The sequence below is a fragment of the Patiria miniata genome, unplaced genomic scaffold, assembly GCF_015706575.1.
Source record: "Patiria miniata isolate m_02_andy unplaced genomic scaffold, ASM1570657v1 HiC_scaffold_9, whole genome shotgun sequence".
Taxonomy (NCBI): domain Eukaryota; kingdom Metazoa; phylum Echinodermata; class Asteroidea; order Valvatida; family Asterinidae; genus Patiria; species Patiria miniata.
Window position 1 is genome coordinate 7,389,146 of NW_024037076.1, and position 26,609 is coordinate 7,415,754.

Below are 26,609 nucleotides of genomic sequence, written 5' to 3' on the forward strand. Positions count from 1 at the left end.
GCCCAATCATGCAGCTAGTAATGTGGATATACACTGCGTTGAGACCATTAATGTACAACCACTTTATTTATTTTACCGAGAGAGTGGCAACATAATGATAAATTTTACATGTATGCAACATTTCACCCGACTTTTGTCCAGATTGCCAACAATTTATTTCAAAGGTCTAGGTCAAAAGATATGCACATGCGTTTACATTAATGGAAAAATGGGAGGGGGGGGGGGGGAATGCACGTCCCCCAAAATCCCCCCCCCCCCAGAAGTGTGGTTGGGGTCTACGAGTGAATACTTACCTGTAGAGCAATACTACTTATGCATATTCCCTATACCAGCAGGTATTTCATTCTAAGAGTTTTATACACTAGCGCCCTCTGGCATGCCCCGTGAGCGTCCTCTTTTCTCGAGCATTAAGTCAGAACACACCCACCCACACACCCACCCACGGAAGGACAAGGCGGAAACAGTATGCCCCTTCGGCTTCGCCGCGGGGCATAAAAACATTACCTGCTTATAATTTTTAAGTTGTGAGAATTATCCGTTAAAACTTAAGATTGCGCTTTGATTACCGATCAGTATTCCAAATGTTGAAAGTTCTACATTCACTGTTAAGAATACATTGGAGGAGTTGTAGACTGTGTTTTACATCAGTAGGTACATCATGTGTTCACTGTTGTACAAGAGACTCCATCTGGTAGATAAGGCAGCGAGTGCATCCAGCATTATTTTTAGGGTCAGCAGCACGATTTTGGTTATTCAAGCAGTGTTATGCTGCATGCATAACATTCAATTGGAAATGCAGACTTGCAAGTAGTCACGTGTGCCCATCCACCAGAAAAAGTCCTCTGCTATGATAGTCTTCTTTAATGATCTAACAGGCGAAGTTGTTATCGTGCTGTAATTGAAATTGTTGAAGAATTGTTTTACATCAGATAGATGTCTTGTTACCTTTATAAGGCTTTTTTTTCCATATAATACCGTGATCCTAACTCTTGGGAGAATGTTACTTTCAGAATTATTGTATCATCCTGGGCGTATGATTCTTAAAACGGGGATGTTGTGGGGAAATTGATTGTATATGTAGTACCTTTAAACTGAGTTCTAAACTGCCCCTTTAAGGCGAGTTGTTTACAATGTGCACATCACAACGGGTGCAGTGCACGCCATCCGTTAAACAAGAACTAGTTCTGGATCGTCCCATGTTTGTAACCCTTATTTGATGTATAATTCATCTCTTGGTGATTACTTTATGTGAAGTGAGTTAAGGAAATATTTTTTTGTAATAAGACATTTGAAATCAAGGGCTAATGCAGATTTAGTCAAATGGAAATGGCCCATGGATATATATAAGTTGATGAGTAATATGGCCTCTTTCAGCGTTGCTCGAGTCACCTGAGGAAATAGGGCTCACGGTGAGAGACAATTTTATTGAATTTTTGCTTATATTTAATTGTTTTCCAACACTCCATGTGTTGAGGGGTAGCATCAGATAGAACAGACCTCAGAGGTGTGGTTTTGCTAGAATTAAAGATACAGTCCATCATTTGCAGCTATCCAAAAAGTAACAGACATAATTACTGTGGAAAAACATACTTGGTTTAAAGATAGTAAGGGGACTAAACTCCCTGTGAAATTATTCTTTCTGGCATGCTGTCATTTTGAAGAAATCAATGAAAGAAGGCGTCTAAAGACGTGTTTTCGAGCTTCTTCTCTTCATATCGATGCACACGCGTTGACACGACGTACACGAGCGCGCAGTTGCTATAATTCGTCGGTTCAGTGCACAACTTCGCGTAGCTGCAATTGGCTCAGTGAGAACGTGTTTTGAAGCTGAATTCAGGCCCAATTCAAAACAGTTGACCCAATTATCAACTTTTTATTTGCTAATGAGATCCTAGGATGTTTTTTTTTTCTCAGAATATACAGCATTCACTGAGCTGAAACTTCATCAGGTTAGTTGTTCAGTACCTTTCTTTAGATTTTGAGCACTTTTGCTGCTTCTAACGAACAGAATGCACAAATTACAAATGATGGACTGTACCTTTAAGCTCAGGGGTTAGCTCGGAAAACAGCTGTAATTCTGCACTCGTGCCAGCAGATTGTTTTATTCATTGAACTACAAGATTATTGAAGATATTATATGTTTAACCCTAAAAGGGCCGGAGGGGGGGGGGGGCGCCTAATCTGCCAACTTTTTCCACGATACCCTTGAAAAATTTTTTTCGTGACCCGAGTTCTGACTTTTTAGCCTCGAGTCTTGCGCATCTTTTGATACCAAATACATAAAATTCGGACAACGGGTTGGCGCGCAGCCAAAACTGAATTTCCCCATATACGTAGTGTACACAAAGCAGAATTACAATTCATGCATATGAATAATTAATTAGTCATAATAATTCTTTGACCTATAGTCATGAAATTTCTTGGGTATGTTCATGATAAGTTGTTCTATGTATTTTCTTAAGTTTTCGTCACTCGATGGCCGAGATCTTTGGGGGGGGGGGGGGGTGGTCAGAACCACACACCCCCTACAGCTGTGAGATTGTCAAAATAACCCGGCCCTTTAGGTTAAATGGTAATTACTGTGTGATGGATTTTTTTTGTGGACAGCTAGCTCAGACCATGACTGTACCATATCTACCCACATCTAATATAAATGTAACACCAAATAGGTGGCGTCGTTTATGTTATTGACATGACTGGGGCAAATTCTAGTCTTCTGGAAAGTTCCGAATAAATCACATGGCACACTGAGAGTCCACAGCACGGAAATGTGTCCGTATTCATTTATTTACACAATCCGGCATCTTTACATGGTGGCAGCGGTAAACTCAAACCAGTCTCCAGCCGACAAATTACCGCATAAATTTGCCAAATTGTGCCACAATGAACGATCTGAACACCGCGGTCAACAAGCTCCCGTGACATGCCATGATAATCCGAGCCACCGCCGCTACGAAACCGGGACTAAAAACCGCTAAGACGACCTGAAAACTGTACGTCTGTACGTACAACTTTGATAAACAGTAGCTTCACTGCCCAGTGCATCACCTCGGACGACAGTGGTGCAATAATACTGTGAAAAAGTTTGTCTAATAAGTGACTGTTGGACTCATGAAAATGTCATATACGAGGGGGCCATATTTATACATGTACATGTAACCGAGCTGGGAAGGTTACGCAGAAAATTTGAAAGTGACACTGGGTATATATTCCACTTAATTGATAAAAATTGTATTACTACAAAAAAACGACAGTCATTCTTCAGCAGTCTGTAATAACAGAAAACAGAATAATAGAAATTAATTTCATTTCATTACAAATATACAATGAATATAAATCCAATTATTCAATTATTCAATTATTTGAAATAACCATCTCTCCTTATCCTTGGTTATCTCTCGTCAGAAGAAATTGCATTAGCGATTTTATAAACCTCAATTTCCATTTATTTGTTCCATAGAAATGTTTCTGGTACGAATTTACAAGTACATTTCTTAAGACAGGCATAAAAGTATTAAAGACATGAAAATTTAATCAAGGAGAAATAATCTCCACAAGCACCTGTTATGCAATAATTTTACAAAACATTAATCTCCAAATCTCCAATTCTCCAATTTCTTAGGCACATTTCAAGCAATAATGTTTTATACACGTACCCAAATGTTATGGATGCTGGATAAGGGATACACTGGTCTACTCGAGAAGGCTTCTCTATTTGTGACCATCAGGAACCACAGAACCACAAGCAGTAGCTGTAATAAAATTACTATACATATTAAGTAATCTCATAAATATTAATAAATGTTTCGATGAAGGAATATTAAATAATCATCAGTGCCATCAAAATGTTTCATCTCCACAGTACATGTGTACACATCCGTAGTTATTCTATATTGACGAATTTACAATGCATTTTATACAGTACATCTATTTCTTAACATTTGTTTGTTTAAACAGCAATGCTCATAAAAAGAGTATTCAATATTCTGTATTCGTACATCCATCTATATGTCTCATGTGTTTCATTTCAGGCTAAAACATTCTCTTATTTCTCTTTCCATCCACGCTATCCAAATTTGAGTTCAATAAAGTGCATTGACCCTATAATTCAACATATTTAGGATCGAAGTATGAGCAAGTATACAGTCAATATTACAAGGAGGTTCGGTATCGAAAATTCAAGTCATATTATGCACAACAATCTTCATATAGACTTGGCTTTCAACCTGGGATATTTATTTTATGGCATAAAAATGTTTCATACAGACTTGGCTTCCAACCTCGAGTATTCATGGCATAAAAATGTGTCGTAAAGTGCTATTTAAGATAACATCAAAATTTACGAAGTTGAAACACTTACCGGAGCAGTTGCGGCCTGTGTACCTATGCCTCGGGATGTTTGGGCAAACTACACGATATGCATGTACACGATGTGTGTATCATGCGGCGTGCTAACCATGGCAAAACCACGTACGAAACACGGCAAAATATAGACAAGCTGGCTCGAAATAAGGTGTGGCTGGCTGCAGCGATGACGAGCAGTCAAGTGACCTACCCATGCTTGCTTACTCTCCAAGAAAACTAACGAAAAATTCAAGGAATGTGCGTCCGAAGCCTTATGCTTTTGAAACACTGCACGGAATAAAAGGTAATTACGCAACTCAGCAGCTATATTCAATGGAAAACACAAGAGGGCGCTCGCAATGCTTCAACAACTTTCGCATCGCTCGTTTATGTTAAAAATATAAGACATCGACAAAGAAACATTTTACAGACGGGACCTGGCAGCATAATTACAGAAATTAAGTCTGGCCGGTCACAATCATCCGAGATTAAAAATTGTGTAATTGGGGAAGTAAAGAACTAGCTGTAAGAGACATCTAATCTCAGATTCTGGATTCTAACTTCATTGAAGAAGAGACTGAGTTGACCTCAAGAAAATCCAATCTGAACGATGCATGTTTGTATAATGATTGAGCAGTCAAAGTATGAAATGAGACATTTCGAAAAGAAAGAAACATAGCTCGAAGGTTACAGAGGTGGAGAATATCCTAAAAGACAAAAACAATCATCTTGGTAGCTCAAGACTGAGTGAGACAGTGGACAGGAAATGTTTACTTAAAAAAAACTTAACCAGTTCCTCGGAATGAAGTTGGACAATGATAATATGTACACACGGTCGAGAGCACGATAAAAGATTGTCCACCACTAGTATATGACTAGTGAAATGAGATGACCTCAATGGACCTTAAATCTAAAACTCCCAATTTGGCCAATGATCAGCCATATGAAAGCCCTAACTAAATGAAAATCTGGCTATCTGTTTCTCCAAATAAAACATTCCCTAAAAACATCCATAATATCAGTATTAATTAAAATGGCAAGATAGTGTGGAATGATGGGATAGAGAAAATGGTAAAAATATGGTCCATCTCTAGCATCTCGCTAGAGAAATAGAGATTACATGTATCTCAATTGGTCCCAAAACCCCTAATTTCTCAAGATGATCATATACTACACTAATCTTCCCTATAAAAAAATCCAAGCATCTGGCTTACACCTACATGTATTTTAAAAAGAAAATCCTCAACATATATTTACAGGGCCTCTTTCATCCCCAACCTAAACATGTTTCTTTTTATCCACGTTGGGTTAGCTAATTCCGAACATATAGTGGTTAAAACGAAATTAGGGTAATGAGAGAATAAAATTTACCAAATACTGGCTACCATCAATACGGATAAAAGGACTGTACAATTTAAGAATGATATACAAGGTCTGCATTAGATCTACCCTGGGTTTTAAATGTACAGGTGTCATTCCTCCAAAAGTCTCAAATCTAGGGCAATACTTTCAAATAATGTAAGGGTTCTTACCTGCCATATAATTGGAATTATATGAGGCCGAGGAGGAGAGACTCACCGTGTATTATTGTCCCTGGTAATACGGTTTGCACCACCCTTTGAAGAAAATGGATCATTCCTTCATTCATAAAAATGCAAATTAGCCCTAGCACGCTGGGTATAAAGCCCCCAAGAAACCATTGAAGCATGTCTCTTTGTAGATCTAAGGTACTGGTCCTGGCTGAGGACTCAAGATGGGTGGGAGGCTGAAGAGAACTGAGGCACCGAGGGAGGGAGGTGAGTCTCTCCTCCTCTGCCTCATATAATTCCAATTATATGGCAGGTAAGAACCCTTACATAATTTGAAATTATATTTCGTCCTCGTCGTCGAGACTCACCGTGTATATTTCACAGCTAAGCCGAAGACAGGACTGCTCTCCCATATTCCTCTGAACATGGTACATCTCGCTTGTAAAACTTTCCAAAGGTGTTCACCGATGACCAGTCTGCTGTCAGTAAAATCTGAGCAGTAGAAACTCCTACTCTTGCTGCAGCAGATGTAGACGCAGCCCGAGTAGAATGTGCTTTATAATGTGAGACATCTATTCCTGCCGATGCCATCATCATTTTCAGCCATCTAGCAATAGTAGATGAAACTACTGGATGATGAGGTTTCCCGAATGATAGAAACAGCCTTGTAAAGCGCTGATTATTTAGGCGTCTAAGCAATCGTGTACGATGAATATACACCTCCAATGTTGAAAAAACACATAGTTTTCGATCTGCTGGCCAAAACAACACTTGGAACTGGCCTATGTGCTGAGGAACATTTAGACTGGCTGACTGGTGCAAATTCAAATGCTGTCCTGGACTTCTTCATGTGATGTAAATCCAGAGCAATTAATGATGAGCAATGCCCTGCTGTCACGAGAGCGACCAGCATGACCAATTTGAGCGTCAGAAGCCTCAAACTGAGCTTCCTGTTTGATGAGAGTGAACCAAGGTAACGGAGAACTTTGCCAACATCCCAAGTAAATGAATACCTAGGTTTCGGTGGTCGAATATTAAAAATACCTTTAAAAAACCTTGTCATTAAAGGATGTTGTCCAATAGGGACATCATCCACCTGAACATGGGCTGATGAAATAGCAGACCTGTAGACATTAATTGTCCTATATTGTAGCCCATCTTCCAACAATGTATGGAGAAACTCCAACACTTCTGCTAAAGGTGCTTGAACTGGATCCAAGTGTCGTTAATGACACCAGCGACTCCAGCGATTCCATGCTGAGTCAAATTGAGCATTTGTTCCTTTTCTCCATGATGCCATGATAACTGAGGACACCTTCTGCGAAAGTCCTCTTGCTGCGAGTGATTTCCCGATAGCACCCAGGCGGCCAGCTGCATCACCTTGTGCATGGGGTGTTGTTGACGATTGTGACATAATTGAAGGAGATCTGGGCGCTGTGGTAACAGTAATGGTGTTTTTACTGTTAGTTTTAACATTAGTGGATACCACGGTTGTGTTTTCCAAACTGGTGCGATTAGCAGAACTGTGGCTTCTTCTACTTGAATTTTCTGAAGGCACCTTGAGAGCAGACTGAAGGGAGGAAACAGATACCCTGCCATGTTGCACCAGTTGATGGTGAACGCGTCCACTTGCCATGCTTGTGGATCTGGGTGCCATGATACGAATCTTGGAACCTGTCTGTTGAGCCGTGATGCAAACAGATCGATCGACGGTTGAAATTTCATCTTTTCTACCACTGCTCTGTAAATTTCGGGGAGAAGATGCCACTCTGTGCGGTCGTTGAAGTTGCGCGACAATTCGTCTGCTATGACATTTTGTGCTCCTGGGAGATATTCTACTGACAATGTTATTTGTCTGTGTAGACACCATGTCCATATCTTCACTGCAAGGGATGACAATTCTGGAGAATGAGTCCCCCCTTTGTGGCTGATGTATGACATTACTGTCATGTTGTCCACCTGTAGTCGGATGTGTAGGTTGCGTTGATGGTACACCAATGCCCGAAGGGCGTAGTACACTGACAACAGTTCTAGATGGTTGATGTGTAGATTCTGTTCCAATATCGACCATCTGCCGCCTGTGCGGATTTCGGATGTGCAAGCACCCCATCCTTGGAGTGATGCATCTGTCTGGATCACCACATCCGGTGTAGGATTGAGTAGTGTTTGGCCGTTCCAAATTCTTACGCATTGTATCCAGCTTTTCAACTCCTCCTTGGAGGCGTGGGATAGGACTACTTCCGAGTCGTAGGAATTGCTGTGGTGAAGTGCCGTAATCTTGTCTTGCTGCAGATTTCTGTAATACAATGGGGCTGGAAACACCGCTTGTATGCTTGAGGACAACCGACCAATGAGCTGAGCTAATTCGCGGACTGTTAAGGTGTTCGCCTGCAGAACTTCTTGACAATGATTGACGATATGGTTGACTTTCTCTACTGGTAGAGACAATGTCATTGTTTCGGAGTTGATTTGAAACCCGAGGTATGTGATTTGCTGTGCAGGTTGGAATTTTGACTTTTCCTGATTGATGACGAATCCTAGTTCCTGAAGTGTAGTTGCCGTGAACTGGAGATTCTCGGTGCATTCTTTCACAGAACTGCCCATTATGAGTATATCGTCGAGATAAAACACACACCGAATTCCCTTTGCTCGGAGCTGTGCTGCCACTGGCTTGAGAACTTTCGTAAATGTTCGAGGAGCACTTGACAGCCCAAATGGGAGGCATGCAAATTGGAACAACTGGCCTTGCCATATGAAACGAAGATACTTCCGATGATCCTGATGAATAGGAATCATAAAATAAGCGTCTTTGAGATCAATGGAACCTAGAAAATCACCTGGTATTAGTAAATCTTTTACTAATTTAATTCCTTCCATCTTGAAGTGTTGATATTTAACAAACTTATTAAACGAACGAAGATTTATCACTGGGCGGAGCTCTCCCGACTTTTTGGGGACCAAAAACAAAGACGAAATAAACTGACCAATCACCGGATCTTCCACGGTGACTGCCCCTTTAATCAAAAGCTTTTGTACTTCCTCCTGAACGATCTCTTCTTGAGATTGAGAATTCATTTCTGTTACAAGTACTCTGTGCTGTAATTGAAACGGAACTTCTAAAAATTCTATTTTATGACCAACAACTGACTGAAGTATCCAACTGTCTCTTGTTAGGGATTTCCAATTACAAACAAAATATTGAAGACGACTTGTCTTGAAAGGAATACATGAACATGTATCTACTTTTTTGATTTCTGATCAAACGAACCTCGCTCTGATCTGAATTTGCCACGGCTTGAGGATGCAGATTTATAGGCTGCATACTTTGGCTTGGTAGTATAGCCCGATGATCGCCCTTGAAAGGAGTTGTTGCCCCGAAATCTTCTGTTTACCGCAGAATAATAAGGAGAAAATCTATTCCCCTTGTACGGCCCTGCAGTAGATGTTGCAGTCTTGGTGACTTTGGCTGCCAGTTTATTTGCTTTCTCGGCATCCTCTATGTCCTTGACTAAGTTTCCACCAAAGAGATGGCTCATCGACGGTGAATTTCGTTTGAGGCTTTCGAATCTTCTGTCAAGTAGCTCATCAAAAGCATGTTGTCTTGAAAGAGCTAGACTCTGGCTTGCAGACCCAAGCAGTATCAATGCCGAGGTGACATGATCTTTAACCATACTGGCGTCAACTGTCTCTGGACAGGATGGGTCCACCAAAGCATCAAAAAGATGGGTCAGTGGCAAAGCTGCTTTCAGCAGATGATTATGAGAGTCTTTAAGCTTGTCATCTTGAGTTACTAAAGACGATCGAACTTCCTTGAAGGATGACTTTACCTGACTTGGTAATTCTGGAGCCTTGAAATGTGGTTCCTGTTCGACTGGTACTTGATTGGATAGAGTCTCTTCTTTGAACTCTTCATGTCCCAATTTGTTTGAACGCAGGTCTTCCCACCAGGAAAGAACTTTATCCGTCACTGGAAAACCTGATGCCTTGCGATGAGGGTTACGAAATCCACTCGGATTGAGAGATTCCGATTCAGCTTCAGCGTCACCACCAATCTCCGATAGTGCCGGTCCGACACTCACGGAGTCCAAATTCGCACCCGTACCAGGGCCCGAATTATTGCCCCAAATGTTCGGACTCGCCGGCGGAGGAAGCGAGAGCTGTCCAGGGGTTGAGGGATTTCCCCGATGTTGATGATACATCTGTTGGGTAGTGTTAGGAGGCCACTGTTGTGCGGAGTTAAACCACGGAAATGACCAATACGGCGGAGCCATGGGCGCCGCCATATTGAATGACTGCTGCCCGCTAGCGGTAGCATTGCTGGCTGTAGGCGGGAAATTCCATTGTTGTCCGGGGAAGAAAGACGGCCCTGGTTGATTGTGAGGGACGACCCAAGGCGAGGTCTGTCCGGGCTCATTTTCTACCACACGTCTAGCCTGTGGTGCTCTAGACACTTGCGGTATATTCTGCGAGGAATACGCTCTCGTGTCGGTGGCGGAAATTGGGCAAGGCGGCCCGCTTTCCAATTCTTCTGCACGTTGACCACCAGCCCAAGGCGAGGCTGGGGCCTGTGACTTACGCACTCGTTCAACCCTAGGCGAGGTTGACGAGGCCGCAGACGGTCCCGAGGCCGTAGACGAAGATCTCAAGGCTGAACCAAGCACATCTTTAGCCTGCTTGTCGTTGGCTTTCCCTTTCTTGGTCGACATATCGAAGCAATAAACGTAGAAAAACCGAATTGGTTGTAGCTAAAATTGACTAAGTACGTGAAACTGAGGACGTAGTGTAAATACGTGTGTGCTAAACCGTACCACAAGAAACAAAGACATGCTTCAATGGTTTCTTGGGGGCTTTATACCCAGCATGCTAGGGCTAATTTGCATTTTTATGAATGAAGGAATGATCCATTTTCTTCAAAGGGTGGTGCAAACCGTATTACCAGAGACAATAATACACGTGAGTCTCGACGACGAGGACGAAATATAATCTACTTTTTGCGGCTATGAATTCAATATGTTTCAACCAGAGACTACTACTAGTTATGTGAAAAAATGTCAATACACGGACAAATACAGGTACGAGCAGCATGAGCAAGCGGTTACTATGCATTACCTTAACACGCATTCTACGCAGCGTTGGCAAAGAAGCAGATACGATATGCTACAGCGGTTTGTGGATACGAGAGACTCAGAGCGCAACAAGCGGGTAGTAACTGCAGTGAAGATAGCAGGGCAGGGAGAGAGGCATGTGGTACAGAAGCCAGAACTGTCCCTGGAAAGCTTAATCCTGCAGATATACAAAGAAAAAAAAAACTACCACGGTGTTGCTAAAATGTCCACACAAAATGTGAGTACATTTATATACTCAAATGTGAAATATTTATGATGTCATCTCCAAGGCGAACTTGATTTTATCAAAATAGCTGGTCTCCAATCTGACCAAACAATCAACCTGTTCTATGTCTGTGATAAAGCTATGTCTATCATGCAAAACGCACACTTGTCAAAAAGACATGCTCAATGGCTACAAGTTAAAATACAAATGAATGTGCAATATCAAAAATGTTAAATAATCTTGACTGCAGACACTGTTACCAGTGATATGTTTACAGTTCACCATCAGTGAAAGAGTTCTATGGCTGAATACTAGCAGCACACTCCACGGCCGGTCGGCTGGAAAACAGGTAATGTGAAGAATGTCTCTCCAAGCTGTCTCAACGACTGGGTGCCGAACTGTGGGGAAGATGTGTGAAGCTAAGAAGGCTCTCACTTCAGATGAACATCTGGGCAGCTGTCCATCTGGAGACTAGATGATTAAACGCCTCGTCTTGCACTGCTGCAGCAAACCACCCTTCAGATCAAAAATGCATCTCTCACGAAGGTTGTCACCGAAGATAATAATGATGATGATGATGATAATGACTGTCGTTTATAATTGATAAAATGTGTCGCAAATTAAGATGTCTTTTATGACATCCTGTCGACTACGCCATTTTTGGCGACGAGGACAGGATCCTGCCGACTACACCATTTTTGTAACCGAGCTGGGAAGGTTACGCAGAAAATTTGAAAGTGACACTGGGATATAATTCCACTTAATTGATCAAAATGTTATTACTACAAAACAAAAAAACGAGTCATTCTTCAGCAGTCCAAATGATATGGACGCTGGGTAAAGGAGGATACACAGGAATAGGAGGAGACCGAGGTCCCCTTAACTGGTGAGCGGAACTGCCAACGCCCCCAGCAGGCAGTGGCTGAGGGTGCTGAACGAGGGACTGCTGCCGCGGTAACGACGTAGCGTTAACGGCAGAGTCCCCCGAGAACTCGGTCCGTCCCGTGGGACAGGAATTCCCCCCGGTTGGTGACAGATCGGTTCTCCCCAAACCCTTCATAATAATCAAATAAATATAACCAAGAAGATGATGAGAAACTCTACAAACTGTTGTTTGTTAGAGTTTTATTATAAACTTCTCTTAAGCGAAAAAGGGTAGTAAATTGACGAGGAAAACAGGAGCTATTTTACACACGTCCTACCCAACCTGTCGCTAAGAGAAAAGAGGACGCTCACGAGGCACGCATGCCGCGGGGTATTATGGGTAGGGCGCCAGAGGGCGCTATTATATATAACTCTTAGCGGAAAATACCTGCCGGTAGGGGGAATATGCATAAGTAGTATTGCTCTACAGGTAAGTAGAGTGAAGTAAACATGCAAATTAGGGCAACAAAGAAATTTTTTCAACATTCTTTACTATCAGTGCTCTTCTGAAAATGTTCAAATTTTCAAATAGTTTTATAACAAATGTTTATCTTTGTTTCACCTTGATTAGTTTTTAATTAAGGGAATCAATGTGTACTTGGAAAGTGTTTAAATTTCCCCCACAGAAGTGTTGTGGGAGTCTACAAGCGATACTTACCTGTAGAGCCACTACATTTGCATATTCCCCTTACCGGCAGGTTCCATTCGCTAAGAGTTTATACAACAGCGCCCTCTATAATGCTATCCACACTGCCCTGCGTCACGAGCACCATGTTGGCGTCCTCTTTTTTCGTGCTCTACAGGATTAAGCTCTTGTTTTCGAACTAGTGGGGAGGAGGGAGGGATGCTCTACAGGTAAGTATAAGATATGTGTATTGTAAGTTCTAGTTCAATTAGTATGGAAGTATATATATAGACAATATAAACTCCCTGTAAGCTCTACGTGTATATACATGTAATAGTCAACCCTTAAACATTAATTAGGGAACTACATGTACTATGAAAACTAGTAAAGAATTCAGCATTGAATGGGACTCACCAAGTCAAATCCAATGTTAATGTCTTTTTTCTGTAGTTTTGACGGCAGATTTTCTGGCTGCCGTCAGGACTGTGCGTCCAGGTCTTCCCTCAGACTGCAATATATCTTTCAGGTAGCAGGCCGAGAATGTGTTGGGAGATTTCCACCAAGCAGCTTTGATGATATCTTCCAAGGGAAACCCTTTGAAGAAGGCCGAGGATGTTGCAACCGCTCGAACATCATGTGCCCGAATGTCCGATCGGGACTGACTTGGCCAGTGGTTTGCTGCCGACTTAATAGCTGTCACAATCCAACGTGTGATTGTGTCCTGAGATGCTGGTCGATGAGGTAATGTAGACGTAATTAAATAGCTGTTTCGTCTGACCCCTTAAGTGTTTTGTTCGGTCAACATACCATTTCAGAGCTCGTACTGGACACCACAACTTGTCTGATGGGATTGAGGAGAGCGATTTTATTTCTGTGACAAATATATCAGGTGGTTGAAAGGAAGCGGATTGATTTTTTTGTCAGGAATCCAGAATTGGGGATCAATCGCACCCCATTTGGTTCCCACCGCACGTGGCCATCTTCTACTGTGAGAGCATGTAGTTCACTGCGACGTCTGGCAGTTGCTACAGCTAGCAAAAATACCACTTTTATTAACAGGTGTAATAGTGAAGCCTGACTCAAGGGTTCATACGGGGCCTTTGAAAGACTAGCAAGAACGTGAGTAAGGCCCCAGGAAGGTAAAAGTTTACGTGTGGGAGGTCTTGTTATAAACATCCCTCGTAACAAATGGCCAATGGCTGTATTGTTGGATACTGATGAACCGTCTGGAAAGCCTTTGTGGATCGCCGCAATAGCTGACCTATAATTTTTTATTGTGGCTATCATTATCTTAGACTCGAAGAGGTTAACAAGAAAATCCCCAATATTTGTTACAGAAGTATTGTTGGGATCGAGAGAGTGCCGTTTACACCATTTATAGAAATGGTGTAATCTGCTATTATAGACAGTCCTTGTTGAGGGCCTTCAACTCTGTGCTGCAATGTCAGCAGCCTTTCCTGAAAGGCCTGCTGCTGTAAGGGATCTCTTGACAATGTCCACCAAGTCAGGTGGAGATCTGTCGGGGCTGGATGAAGGAATCCCGACACCGGCTAAAAAGCAGATCTGGTCTGTGAGGTAATACTACCGGCTGATGTATCAGAAGGTTCACAAGTCTGGTGAACCATGGCTGACGTGGCCAAAAAGGGGCTATGAGGAGAAGTTTGTAGTTCTCCTGCTCCACCTTGGCTAGCACTCGGGAGACTAGAGATATGGGAGGAAAGGCATAAGCCAGCATGCCGTCCCATCGGATTGACAGTGCATCTATGTGCCATGCTCGAGGACTGGGTGTTCGAGAGCAGAACACTGGTAGTTGGTTGTTCTTCGACGACGCAAAGAGATCTATGTGTGGTCGGTCTATCAATCTGAATAGAGTCTGTACCACTTCTGGTCGCAGAGTCCATTCTGTCGGGATGATGGTCCCCCGAGACAGAGCGTCTGCGACGACATTCTCCTTGCCAGGTACATGTGTTGCTGTGAGAGTGACTTTGTTTATGTACGATACTACTGTGGTGTTGTCGCATTTGATTAGGATTGACTGTCCTATAATTGCTTGACGGAAATGCTGGAGGGCATTGAACAGTGCTTGCATCTCAAGGATGTTGATATGAGATGATTGGTGTTCCGGACCCCACGTGCCTGATACTTGGTGTGGTGATAACGTGGCTCCCCAACCTAGTAGGGAAGCATCCAATAGTATCACTAGTGAGGGCTGTTTCCTCTGGAAATTGAGGCCCTGTTGTAGGTTGGTCAGGTCTGACCACCACTGCAGGTGTGGAGACAGAATTGTGGTTATACTCACCACATGGTGCAGTGGATGAATACTTGGGACGGAAAAACATTAGTAAATGAAGCTGGATAGGTTGCATCCTGAGCCAGCAAAATGGCACTAGGTCCACCTTACTGGCCATGAGTCCCAGGAGCTTGAGCCACGCTCTTGCTAGAGCAGATGTATTTTCTAAAAACAGCAGTACGCACTGCTGGATGTTCAGAATGCGGTCCATTGTTGGGCGTGCCACCCCATGTTTGAGATCCAGGACTGCACCCAAGAATGTTGGTGACTGGGTTGGGATTGGATGCAACTTTTTCTCGTTGATTATAAACCTGAGGTCTGTAGCCAGACTCAGGGTTAACTGTACAGCTGTTTGCGTGTCCGTCCTCGACTGGTCTACTATAAGTCAGTCGTCCAGGTACATAAACACGATGATCCCCCGCCTGCGAAGTGCTGCTTCTATTGTCTTCACTACTCTTGTAAATACTAGTGGGGATGTGGACAACCCGAAGGGAAGAACTGTGAACTCGTACGTTGTTCCCATGTAGTGAAACCGGAGGTACTTGTAATGATCTGGATGTACCGGAATGTGAAAGTACGCGTCCTGTAGATCCAGTGATGTTGCCCATGAGTGAACTTGAATGGAGTCTAGCACTACCCACAATGTTTCCATACGAAATCATTTGGGGCGAATAAATTTGTTGAGAGTTTCAAATTTAGTATCGGTCGCCAAACGCCGGTCTCATTCTTGGGAGTTAGGAAAAAGGTTGATGTAAACCCCTGTACCCCCTGTGCTGGAGACACAATCCGGACTGCTTCTTTTGTCCGAAGTGAGTTTATCTCCTGTTCCAATGCCTCTTGTTTTGATGGATCGAGAGGGATCGGCGTTTGGCAAACAAAATTGTCCAATGGGGGGGGGGGGGGGAGAGACTTGTAAATTGGATGAGATAACCCTGACTGATTGTTTTGAGTACCCAACTGTCATTTGTAGTTTGGAACCAGGACCTTACAAATTTTTGTAAGCGTCCTCCTACCGGTCCTACAATAGGAGGCTGGTGGAGGTTTGGAATGTCATTTACGCCATCCCCCAGAGTATCGGGGAGGAGGAGGTTTGAACGTCTGACCACTGGTCTGAGGTCTACGGTTGGCTTGGGTCGGTTGTGCGCGAGCACTCTGTCTGTCCGAACTGGATTGAAATCGGCCTCGGGGTGAGTTCCGAAAGGCCTTAAAGGGTCGACGAGCCGGAATCTGGAAAGTGGGTTTTCCTTTCCGTGCTTTGGGGTTCTCCTGAGATGTTTTTGATGTAGGCTTACGCATATTGATTTTGTCGGTGGCCTCTATGCGTTTAGCCTCTGCCTCCATTAGTTCTTGAAACTTGCCAGCAAACAAGTCGTTGCCTGCCAGCGAAAGGTCGTCCAAGCGCTTGCGTGCTCCTTCAGTTGGTAGATATAATGCATCCAACACGTTATCTCGTCGGGATGACGTGGCAAGTGTTAAGATTCTGTTTGATTGTTTGAGGACAATGCACAGAGTATTGTCGAGGCAGTGAAAAGCTGCCATCACCATATCCCCAGGGATTGTGGAATCTTCTTCACAGCCACAGGCTAGATATTCTGTGAGAAGGAGCATGAAGGATGATGAGCGCAGTCCTAAACGAGACACCTCATCTAACTTCTTCAGAACATCTTCAAGTTTTCCTCGGGCCCGGTCCATGAATGTCCCTTTAACGGGAGTTGCTCCGCCATCAGCTGCTAGTTTGTCTTTAGCTGATTGTGGCATAGACAGGACAGACAGGAAAGACTCAAAGTCCTCTTTTGGGAACCAAAAGAATTTGGAAGCCTGTTTATTGTAAGGTTTCCACTTGTTGGTCTCCATTACAGTCTTGATGTGTTTTATGCACATTTGATCCAGAGGAATAGTCGAGAAACTTAGAGTATGTGTCTCTGAGCAAACTGGGCCCGTACGTTGCTTGAATGACTTACGTTCCGGGACTTAAGAAGTCTCATCACATTTAGGGAGTTTGAGAACACGAATCATGTCTCTCTGCACCAGTCGTAATTCTGTCTCGAAGTTAGAAAGGTGCTGAATCTCCATATTATCTTCTTCAGAAGATTTGGTGTGGGAACGGTTGGAATTTCCCTGAATGGATGGGTCCGAACCCGCAACACCTTGTGCTTCATGCACTGTACTCTTGTTCCTCGATGACTCGGCATCAGATCCAGAGAAGGTTGATGATGGATTGATGCTGATGCATGGTGCAGCTGAAGCTGTATGACTTAAAGCTTGTGGAGGGTCATCTTGCATACCATCACTGTGAATTAACTGATCTGGATGCTGGGGCAATATTGGGGGCGACTTGGTCACGCACTGGCCCCTGTCCCCGAGCTCCTGTGAGGACCAATAATGATGCCGAAATTGAGTGAAATGCTTGCAGAAATTCGGCTTGAGGAATTGTGTCACGGCGTCGAAATTGTCGACGCCGTGGTGATTTGCTTTCGGACGAATCCTTGTCAGAATCCGACGAAGAATAGTGGTGTCTATATCGGCGTGATTTCTTTGACTTTTTCTTTGAGCGGGAATGAGATGATTTGATCTCCGATGTTTCGAACATGGAACGTATGATGAAGTCGATGATGTCCCGTAAGTGGGTGACGCAATAAATCTGGTCTGTTCCAGTCCGATGTTCGCACCTGGAACGTCGAGCGCCCATCGCCAGGGGGAACGGTGACTTTTTTCCCTGCATGAACACCGGTCTTTTCCAGTCCAGTGCTCACACACGGAGCACCGAACGAAACCATGTCAACCAGGCCCATGTACCCCCCAGTGCGCGCTGTTTGCCCAGCGCCGAGGCGATCGGTAACTTTGTTCCCGCAATAGATACGACCTGCTCCGGTCCATGGCTCACACCGGGTTCGGAAACAGGCCCAACGGGTAGTAGAACGGCCGGGGCCGGCATGCTCACACACGGAGTTGCCGACCCACGACAAGAGAGCATGGAAACCGTATCAGATATGGCGGGTTCTACGGTCTGCACATGAGACCGTTTTCCCCGTTTATTGTGCTTCACTCCTTCAGTCTGGGGACGAACAACGGCAGCGGCTTGGGATTTGCCCTTGGTCTTACCACCCTTGCCGCCCCGTGTTCCCTCTTTCTGTTCAGTTCCCACTGCATCAGTCGGGGTAGGCAAATCTTTAACGTGCTCTGCCCGACCTGCAGGGTCTCCAGTCTGGCGGGACGGCGAGACGTCACTGTCTGCCGAGCCACGCACAGAAGAAGAATTCGGGGCAACGCCCTTTCGAAGCGACATTTCTCTTCCTTATTTATTAACTTTCACTTCACGAAGAATTGTTACACGACACAACAAGGTGTTCTTTGTCTTTTATTATTATAAATCTTGACGAAATAGGAATACAGATAAAGACGCAGTACTCAATTATCGGAGGCACTGTAAAACATGTCTTATCTGTCCTGCCGCTAAGAGAAAAGAGGAAGCCAACATGGCGCTCCTGACGCAGGGCAGTGTGGGTAGCATTATAGAGGGCGCTGTTAAACTCTTAGCGAATGGAACCTGCCGGTAAGGGGAATATGCAAATGTAGTGGCTCTACAGGTAAGTGAGTGAAGTAGACCACTATATTTAAGACTGGTTGGAGTCTGGAATGCTGATGATTACCAGAAGCGAAGCTGACGGTAATTATCAGCATTCCAGACTCCAACCAGTCTTAAACATAGTGATTAATACCGACCAATATTTATTCCCATTCATAAATACCCTTTTGGCAAAAAGAATCTAAACTATTCGGTCCAAAAATCAAAATTAAAAATTTCCAACAATTTTGTTCAACAATTTTACTTTCTGTTTTTCGAAACACCTCCCTAGCTATAAAATGGAGTGTCCAGCTCGCGAGTAAGATGTAAACAACTCCTTTTACGGAGATTGGTGCGTGTGTTGGGCGATGACGCGCAGATGCAGCTGTGGTGAGTGCGTTGTGAATTTAGGACTATGAAATACTGACTTACTGGTAGTATTACGCATGCCTACGTGAGGATTGTGAACGTTCAACCAATAAAACAGTAAAAGGCACTGGATTTCATAGGAGTCCAAATTTCATGTGTCACTGGAAATGTGTTTAAGACCAGCCAGCCATGTCTTTATCATCCGTTTAAGACCGGCCATATGACGGGCTCTCGACCAATGGGAATGGGTAAACTGTCTTAGGTATTTATGAATGTATTTTTAAATGCATGTTTAATGTTTTTTTTTTTTTTCTTTTGTTTGTTTGTTTTCTATCTTTTGTTGCAATTTTTAATGGTCGCCTCTGATGGCAACATACACAATTTAGTTTTTAACTGCAAGACACAATTTCAACTAGAAAGCACTCAGAGAATGCAAACTTCTGCCATATTGTCAGTACACCCAAAAGAAATACTCGCATACATGGTGAAGAATCGTAAAAATTAATCCTGGATCCAGACCCAGATCACTTCCCAAATCCAATCAATTTGTACTTTGTACCAAGAACCACCCCTAAAACAAAATTCATGAAAATCTGTCAATAACTTTTGGAGTTATCTTGATTAACTGACAAACCAACAAACAAACCAACGCCGATGAAAACATAACCTCCTTGGCTGAGGTAATAAACTATTGCTAAATTGAAATATGATTTAATCCAAGCACTATGCAGAAGTAAAATGAATAATCATTCACAAAATATTGTAAATGACACAAGATAAAACTGCACTGTCCTACCTTCATATACTTGCTCTGCAAATCGAAGTGAGAGACCCTGCTTGATCCTACGCACTGCCTGTAAGTTTGGATAAACCAGTCAATCTAAATGTCAGGCATGAGAACACAAAATCACAAAAAGTCTTGTGGACTAATGCAAGCATGTAGCGTGAAGCCCTTACGGTGTGGGGTCCGGGGCCCGCTTCACTACCTGCCATTGTAGCCGTACCCAATTAGTGCTCTCTTTTGTTCAACGTTGTCCATACCCGTTCTTGCAATAGTATGGTGCTGTCCTCACGGCGCAGGTCACGTTAGTAATGCACTGTCAAGATTCTAGGATAGTGACCGTCGTTGAAAGCGTGCCCTTTAGTTCACTTCACAGCATTGACAAACTTCCAAGATTGTCATATACTTTCGACATTATCTAAAGCGATATTTTTGAAATGCCTTCCACAGAAAAAGAGAGAGAGGTTCTGCATTTGTAAGTCTGGTATAAGTAGTAGATTTCATACGACAGCGGTTTTAAAGATTACTTACAGGGTCGTATTTTTGCTTAAAGAAGAGAGGGAGGGTTTTCTGTGTAGTTCATGTATGTGGTGTGTTCAGTCATTTCAGCAAAACAATTCACTAACTTACAAGCACCGTGTAGGCAGCAAGATTCACTCTGTCAAACGTCAGATTGTGGGAAAAAGGAGAGGGGGCTAGGGAAGATTTTGGCACGCCTTGCACTAGTTCAGCATGTTCAGAGAAGATTGCTAATTTGAAGGAACAAATTGAAAGACTTGAAGCAGAAAGCAACTGACTTAAGAAATTTGAGGAAAGTGTCGGTAAAGAATTTGGGGTGGATAGTTCCATTGAGGTGCAACAATTTAAAGGTGCGGCCCTTCATTACATCAAAAACAGTTAAAGAGTTGGGACCCAGATATACTCAAAATTGAGGGCACACCAGGTCGTGCAAAATGTTTTGTTCAGGTTCCTGTAGCTGAAGTAGAAGTTCTACTTCTAGTAATAGTAGACTCAGAAAGAGGAGCCAGATCGTTGAAAAGTAGAGACGTTGGTTTCAGGTGGCACATTTGTGCTGTAAATTGTGGGCCTAGTTCAAATCAAATCACATTTATTTCCTCTTCATGACAAAATGAAAAAGTAATATAAGTACTTAAACATATAAAGGCCACTAGAGGTGGCAAAACCTTAAAAGCATAGCTTGTATCAGGCATGCCATTACACAAAACAGACGAATAATAACAGAAAAAAAAGAATTAAAAACAAAGACCAATTACACACATGTATAATTCTAAGCAGTTAGCAAAGTTGTGAAAAAGTTATAAAAATAATATTAATAATTAATAATGGGCTACGAGTAGGATCATCGTGCATACAGAGTCCAATGGCAGAGGCATATAACATTAAATATATTACATTACATAAGATACAATTTAAGTTTGCGTTTGAAAATATTATAAGACCTTAAACATCTGAGAGACAATGGTACATTGTTCCATATTTTAGGTCCGGTGTATTTAATGTTATATTGAAAGGCAGATGTTCTATGTTGCGGTATGTGGAAATGTAAGTTAGTAGACACACGAGTATTATAGTTATGCAAATTGCAGTTTAGTACAAACATGTTTGAATAGAAAATGGGCAGTAAATTGTTTTTAAACTTGTACATAAATAGAGCTTGTTGGTATTTATTTAGGTTTGTTATGCTTAAATATTTTAGTTTACGCAAGAGAGGTTGACTATGGGCCCTATATGGTGAATTTGTAATAATTTGAACAACTCTTTTCTGCAATTTTATTAGTTTATCCAAATTCGTACGGAATGTATTCCCCCAAACAATGTTACAGTAAGAAAAATAAGGAAGTATTAATGAACTATAGAGAGTATTTAATACCTTAAAGGGAACAGTATGTTTTAGTCTGTTGATAACTCCAATACTCTTAGAAACTTTACTTACAATCTCATCGATGTGATATTTCCAAGTCAATTTTTCATCGATGATTACACCTAAAAATCTAAACTTGTCTACTTTCTTGATAGTTTTGCTATCCATTAAAATATTTAAGTTTGATGAGTTATTCTGTTTTTTCCTGTTACTGAAGATCATATAATTACATTTAGATGAATTAAGAGTTAAGCGGTTAGCTTTTAACCAATCACAGATACTGACCAGTTCATTATTGACAATATTATACAGGGTAATAAGATCTTTGTTACAATAGAATAAACTAGTGTCATCAGCATATAATATAAAGGATAATAAGTTAGATGTCTTTGAAATATCATTAATATAGAGTAGAAATAACAAAGGTCCCAACAGAGAGCTTTAAAAGTTGTACACTGTTTACGATTATTCAAATAGCTCGCAAACCAATCATGGGCAACCCCACGGATACCATAGACATTTAATTAATGAAGAAGAATATCATGGTTTATAGTATCAAATGCTTTTGATAAATCTAAGAATATACCGATTGAAAAAGCATTCTCCTCAAACGTTTGGACTACTTTATCTGCTAGGTCAATAAGTGCCACTGAAGTGGAGAAATTAGATCGAAAACCATATTGGTTATCAGAAATGATGTTATATTTGTCTAGAAATGCTACTGTCCTATTGTACACAAGTCTTTCAAGAATCTTGGAAAAACATGATAGTACCGAAATTGGTCTATAGTTACCAAGCTCAGCGGGGTTTTCTTTTTTAAATATAGGAGTGACTTTGGCAATTTTCAATTTATCTGGGAAAACCCCTTTAGATAGAGATAAATTAAAAATGTGACACAGGGGATCACTTATATTGGTTATGACAGATTTGATTAACCCTGGTTTGACACCATCCAAGCCAGGAGACTTATTGTTTTTAAATTTGGAAACAATTTCATGAATTTCTGTTTTTGTTATTGGATTAAAGAAAATGGAATTTTCGTTAGGATCAGTCAAGTAATTCTCATAACTAGCATTTGCTTGAGGAAGATTTCGATGGAGAGAAGGGCCTATTTGAGTAAAGTAGTCATTAAAAGCATTTGAAATATCTTTGGTGTTATTTGTATGGTTTCCACGTATATTGAATTCAGAAGGGTACTTTTTATGATTATTTTTGTTTAATAATGAGTTAATTATACACCATGTTTTTTTAGCATTACTTTTTACTTTTTCAAACTTATCTTTATAAAATTTTGCTTTGGTAATCTTGATGATGGCATTTAACTTGTTACGGAAAATCTTGTATTTGTCAAAATAGTTACTAGTAGGATTTTTAAAATATTTTTTGTATAGTTTATTTTTATGATTAATTGAATTCAAGATTCCATCCGTCATCCATAATTTGAGTTTCTTAGAGGGCTTGGTTTTCTTTAGGGGAAAGTTATCTTGAAATATCTTTAAAAAGTCCGAATGAAAATTATCAAAAATATGATTAGGATTATCCGTACAAGTGATATTCCAATTTGCGTTGTTTAAATCGATTTTGAACCTTTCCAATCTATCTGCTGTAATGTGTCTGTATAAACGACCTGCATTTTGTTTATCAGTTCCTCTAATATTAAAGGAAGATATCTGATAAATTGGTAAGTGGTCAGAAACGTCATTGAACAGGATGCCGCTTTCTGTACGTCCAGTACTGTTTGATATAATATTATCTATTAAGGTAGCAGTTGTTGACGTTATGCGAGTTGGTCTGTCTATCAGCGGTAAATATGAATTGCTAAAAAGAGAATTAACAAAATTCTGAGTTGGATTATGGCTGTTGTAGTTCAACAAATCAATGTTAAAATCGCCCATGATGAAGGAAATTTTATTTTCCTTGTTTATGTTTGCCAGGATAGTGTCAAAAAAAATCAACAAATTCATTTGTATTAAAACAAGGCGGTTTGTAAACTATTCCAACAGCAGCTCAGCTCAGCAGCTGTATTTCCTCATCAAGTTCAGAACAAACCTCTTCAGCTACAGGATCACCTTCTCCTAGTCAAGTCCCTAAAGTCTCTGATGATATTGGGCCATTCCATGTCAGACCAATGCACTATTTTACCTCATGTCTTCAGATTTTGATAAAAATTGCTGTGCTTGTAGGTCCTGATGAGCAATGAATACACACAACTTTGCAAACTTGACCTGTCACAAGGACGATTTTTCATCGGATGCTGAGTGGCATGTCTTTGCCACATCACATGGGAGAGGACCTGTGATGGATTGGGTGGAATTATAAAGCGTTTGGCCGCAAAAGCCAGTCTTCAGAGGCCCTATGAAGACCAAATCGTGAATGCTCAAGCAGCTGTATTTGTGGGCTAAAATGAATACTCCAGAAAAAAGTTTGATTTTGTGGACACGAGTGAAATGCAACAGTGCAGAGAATTACTTGAGAGTCGATTCTCATCAGCAGTGACTGTTCAGGGTATGCAACAGCTCTATGCTTTCTACCCGCACCCAGTACAGCAGACTCACATCTAGTACACGTAAACAAAGTGTGACGTCATCAATACAGAGGCTCATTCCAAGTCTGTGAGCGTCATTAAATTTCAAGAAGCGCGGTGAATACAGTCTTGAATGAGTAAGGTAACTTTGATTACAATATTGAGTATTATCTTCAAGCAAACTGGAATCTTTGATCATGATCAGTCTATCCATAGCAACAACAGTGTGATATTTATATAATATTGCACGACTATATTGTACCCCACATATTGAATGTACATGTATTATGTGTAGTGCGTCGTGTGTTATTGGGCCAGTGGCATTGGGACACAGATGCACTGCATTATTCCGTGTTACAAGCGCGCTCGTGGGATAACTTATAATCAGTGGCGCACCCGGAGGGGAGGGGGGCCTCGAGGGGCTTTAAAGGTTGTCAATGTTAAAAAAAAAAATTTGTCAAGTTTTTTTTTGTCCCCATTTGACCGTGGTGATATATATGTGGCCTATTTTTCACCAACGTCAAAATAGTCCATCCCCTCCCAAAAAAATATTTTATGCAGCCAACAATTCTGGGCAATGTTTCTTGAAAAAATTTAAACTTTAAAACAAAATTGGGAAAAAATGTGTTAGCCCCCCACACCCCCAAGCCAAATCCTTGGTGTACCACTGCTAATAATTGATAGTAAGCTGGTTAGACCTAATCAGCCCTCAACATGGGAAATTCCCAAACCAAGAATAATTTTAGTAACCTTTGAAATAGAAGAGTAAGTTGTGTTAGTGGATTTCTAATGTAAAGTTTATAAATTGACTCATTTGTAACCTACCAACTGTACAAAAATAGCCATAAAGGTGTAAATTTGGAAGACCCCAATTTTTTTCTAGTGGATTCTGATAGAGGAAGACATGCTCTATCATGTTGTTTTATTTTGTTGATTTTCAGAATGATACATTATTACAAAAATTGGGTCAAAGATCACAGTAACATATTAAAGGTCCTGGTGACCTACTTTTCACATAATTTTATTTGGACAAGAGTTGATTTGAGCATGCAATTCTCATTATTACAATACCAAATTTGCATTTATTTGAAGAAAATTGACATGGTTATGACATATTTGTACCAGAAGGGTGGTATTTTAATCTAAAAATGTCATTTTTTGGGTGGTTTCTGCCCGACCACATGGTAGGTCAGATTGGGCTAAAAATTGGTGTGCATTCATTGCTCACCAGGACCTACAAGCACAGCAATTTTTATCAAAATCTGAAGACATGAGGTAAAAAAAGTGCATTGGTCTGACATGGAATGACCCTATTACCCCTCAGCGATCTGCAAATATCAAGCGGCAAAAAGATGGGTATGCAGCAGCATCTAAATCAGTGGGCCTAAAAGTATGCAGTAAGTTTTCAAGGGATACAGTTGATGGGTTGCACAGTCTAATGCAAGAAAAAATGTGGACACTGATCAAAAACAGAATTGAGATTGAAATGGGTCATAAACTTATGGGAACATGGCAATCAATTTATGTTTTTCCTTTGAATCACGGCAAGACACTTAAGCTTCTTGTTCTCTTGATATTATTATTCTCTTCTCATGAATAAACATACTTGTTCTTTGACGTACGAATATATGATCATAAGTGTACAAGTGGAGTTGTACTTTATGGATATTTAGAACGCCAAATCAAAGTGTTTATCATTTTAGGATAAAACCTTAAAAGAAACCTGCCCGAGACAGACCCAGGTAAGGGGCCGTTCACAATTATCAACATTTTCACAAGTGTACAAAGAGTACGCTTTAGGATAAAACCTTAAAAGAAACCTGCCCGAGACAGACCCAGGTAAGGGGCCGTTCACAATTATCAACATTTTCACAAGTGTACAAAGAGTACGCTTTTTCAAGACCCCCCCCCCTCCCCCCCCCCTAAAGTGTACGAAAAAAATGTTGATTTTTTTTTCACACAAGTCTATATATAAACACTTGCATGTGATTTAAAGGGTTTGTGTAACTGTTGATAATGCTTGATCAACTACTTCGTCGAACAGCTTTTCACGGTCTGCATTCCGCCACAATCTCTGGCCCTCAGACACGACATCTGCTCGTTTGCGTTGATCATTCACAAACACAAAAGCATTTACAAACTCCATGTATTTGTTGGTCGGATTCTTGTGGACAATACATCCTTGTCGAATGAGGAATTTCAACAATTGATCCAAGTCAACAGCGCGTCTAGAATATTTATTGTCCGCCATTGCTAGTGCCGGTGTTGTTCAACCGGTGTAGCGTGAATATCCGACTCCATGAAATGTGGACTCATTGATAGTAGTGCGCACGCGTGAGTACGATACTATGCTATTTTTAGGATCGTTTGGGGGAGAGTGACCTGTCACGTGCGAGAAATTAACCAATAAAAGGGAAAAAGGGGGCCGATTTTCATAGGAGTCAT

The 26,609-nt window shown here is 41.5% G+C and overlaps 1 protein-coding gene across 1 annotated transcript in view; it reads right to left on the reverse strand.

The window, feature by feature from the left end:
- The window catches only part of LOC119720388 (argininosuccinate synthase-like), a 130,558-nt gene that overhangs the window by 17,602 nt on the left and 86,347 nt on the right, over nucleotides 1-26,609 (reverse strand). The window contains exon 9 of the mRNA XM_038190051.1: nucleotides 19,774-19,831. Within this exon, the coding sequence (XP_038045979.1) occupies nucleotides 19,774-19,831 (58 nt within the window). The remainder of the gene's footprint in view (nucleotides 1-19,773; nucleotides 19,832-26,609) is intronic.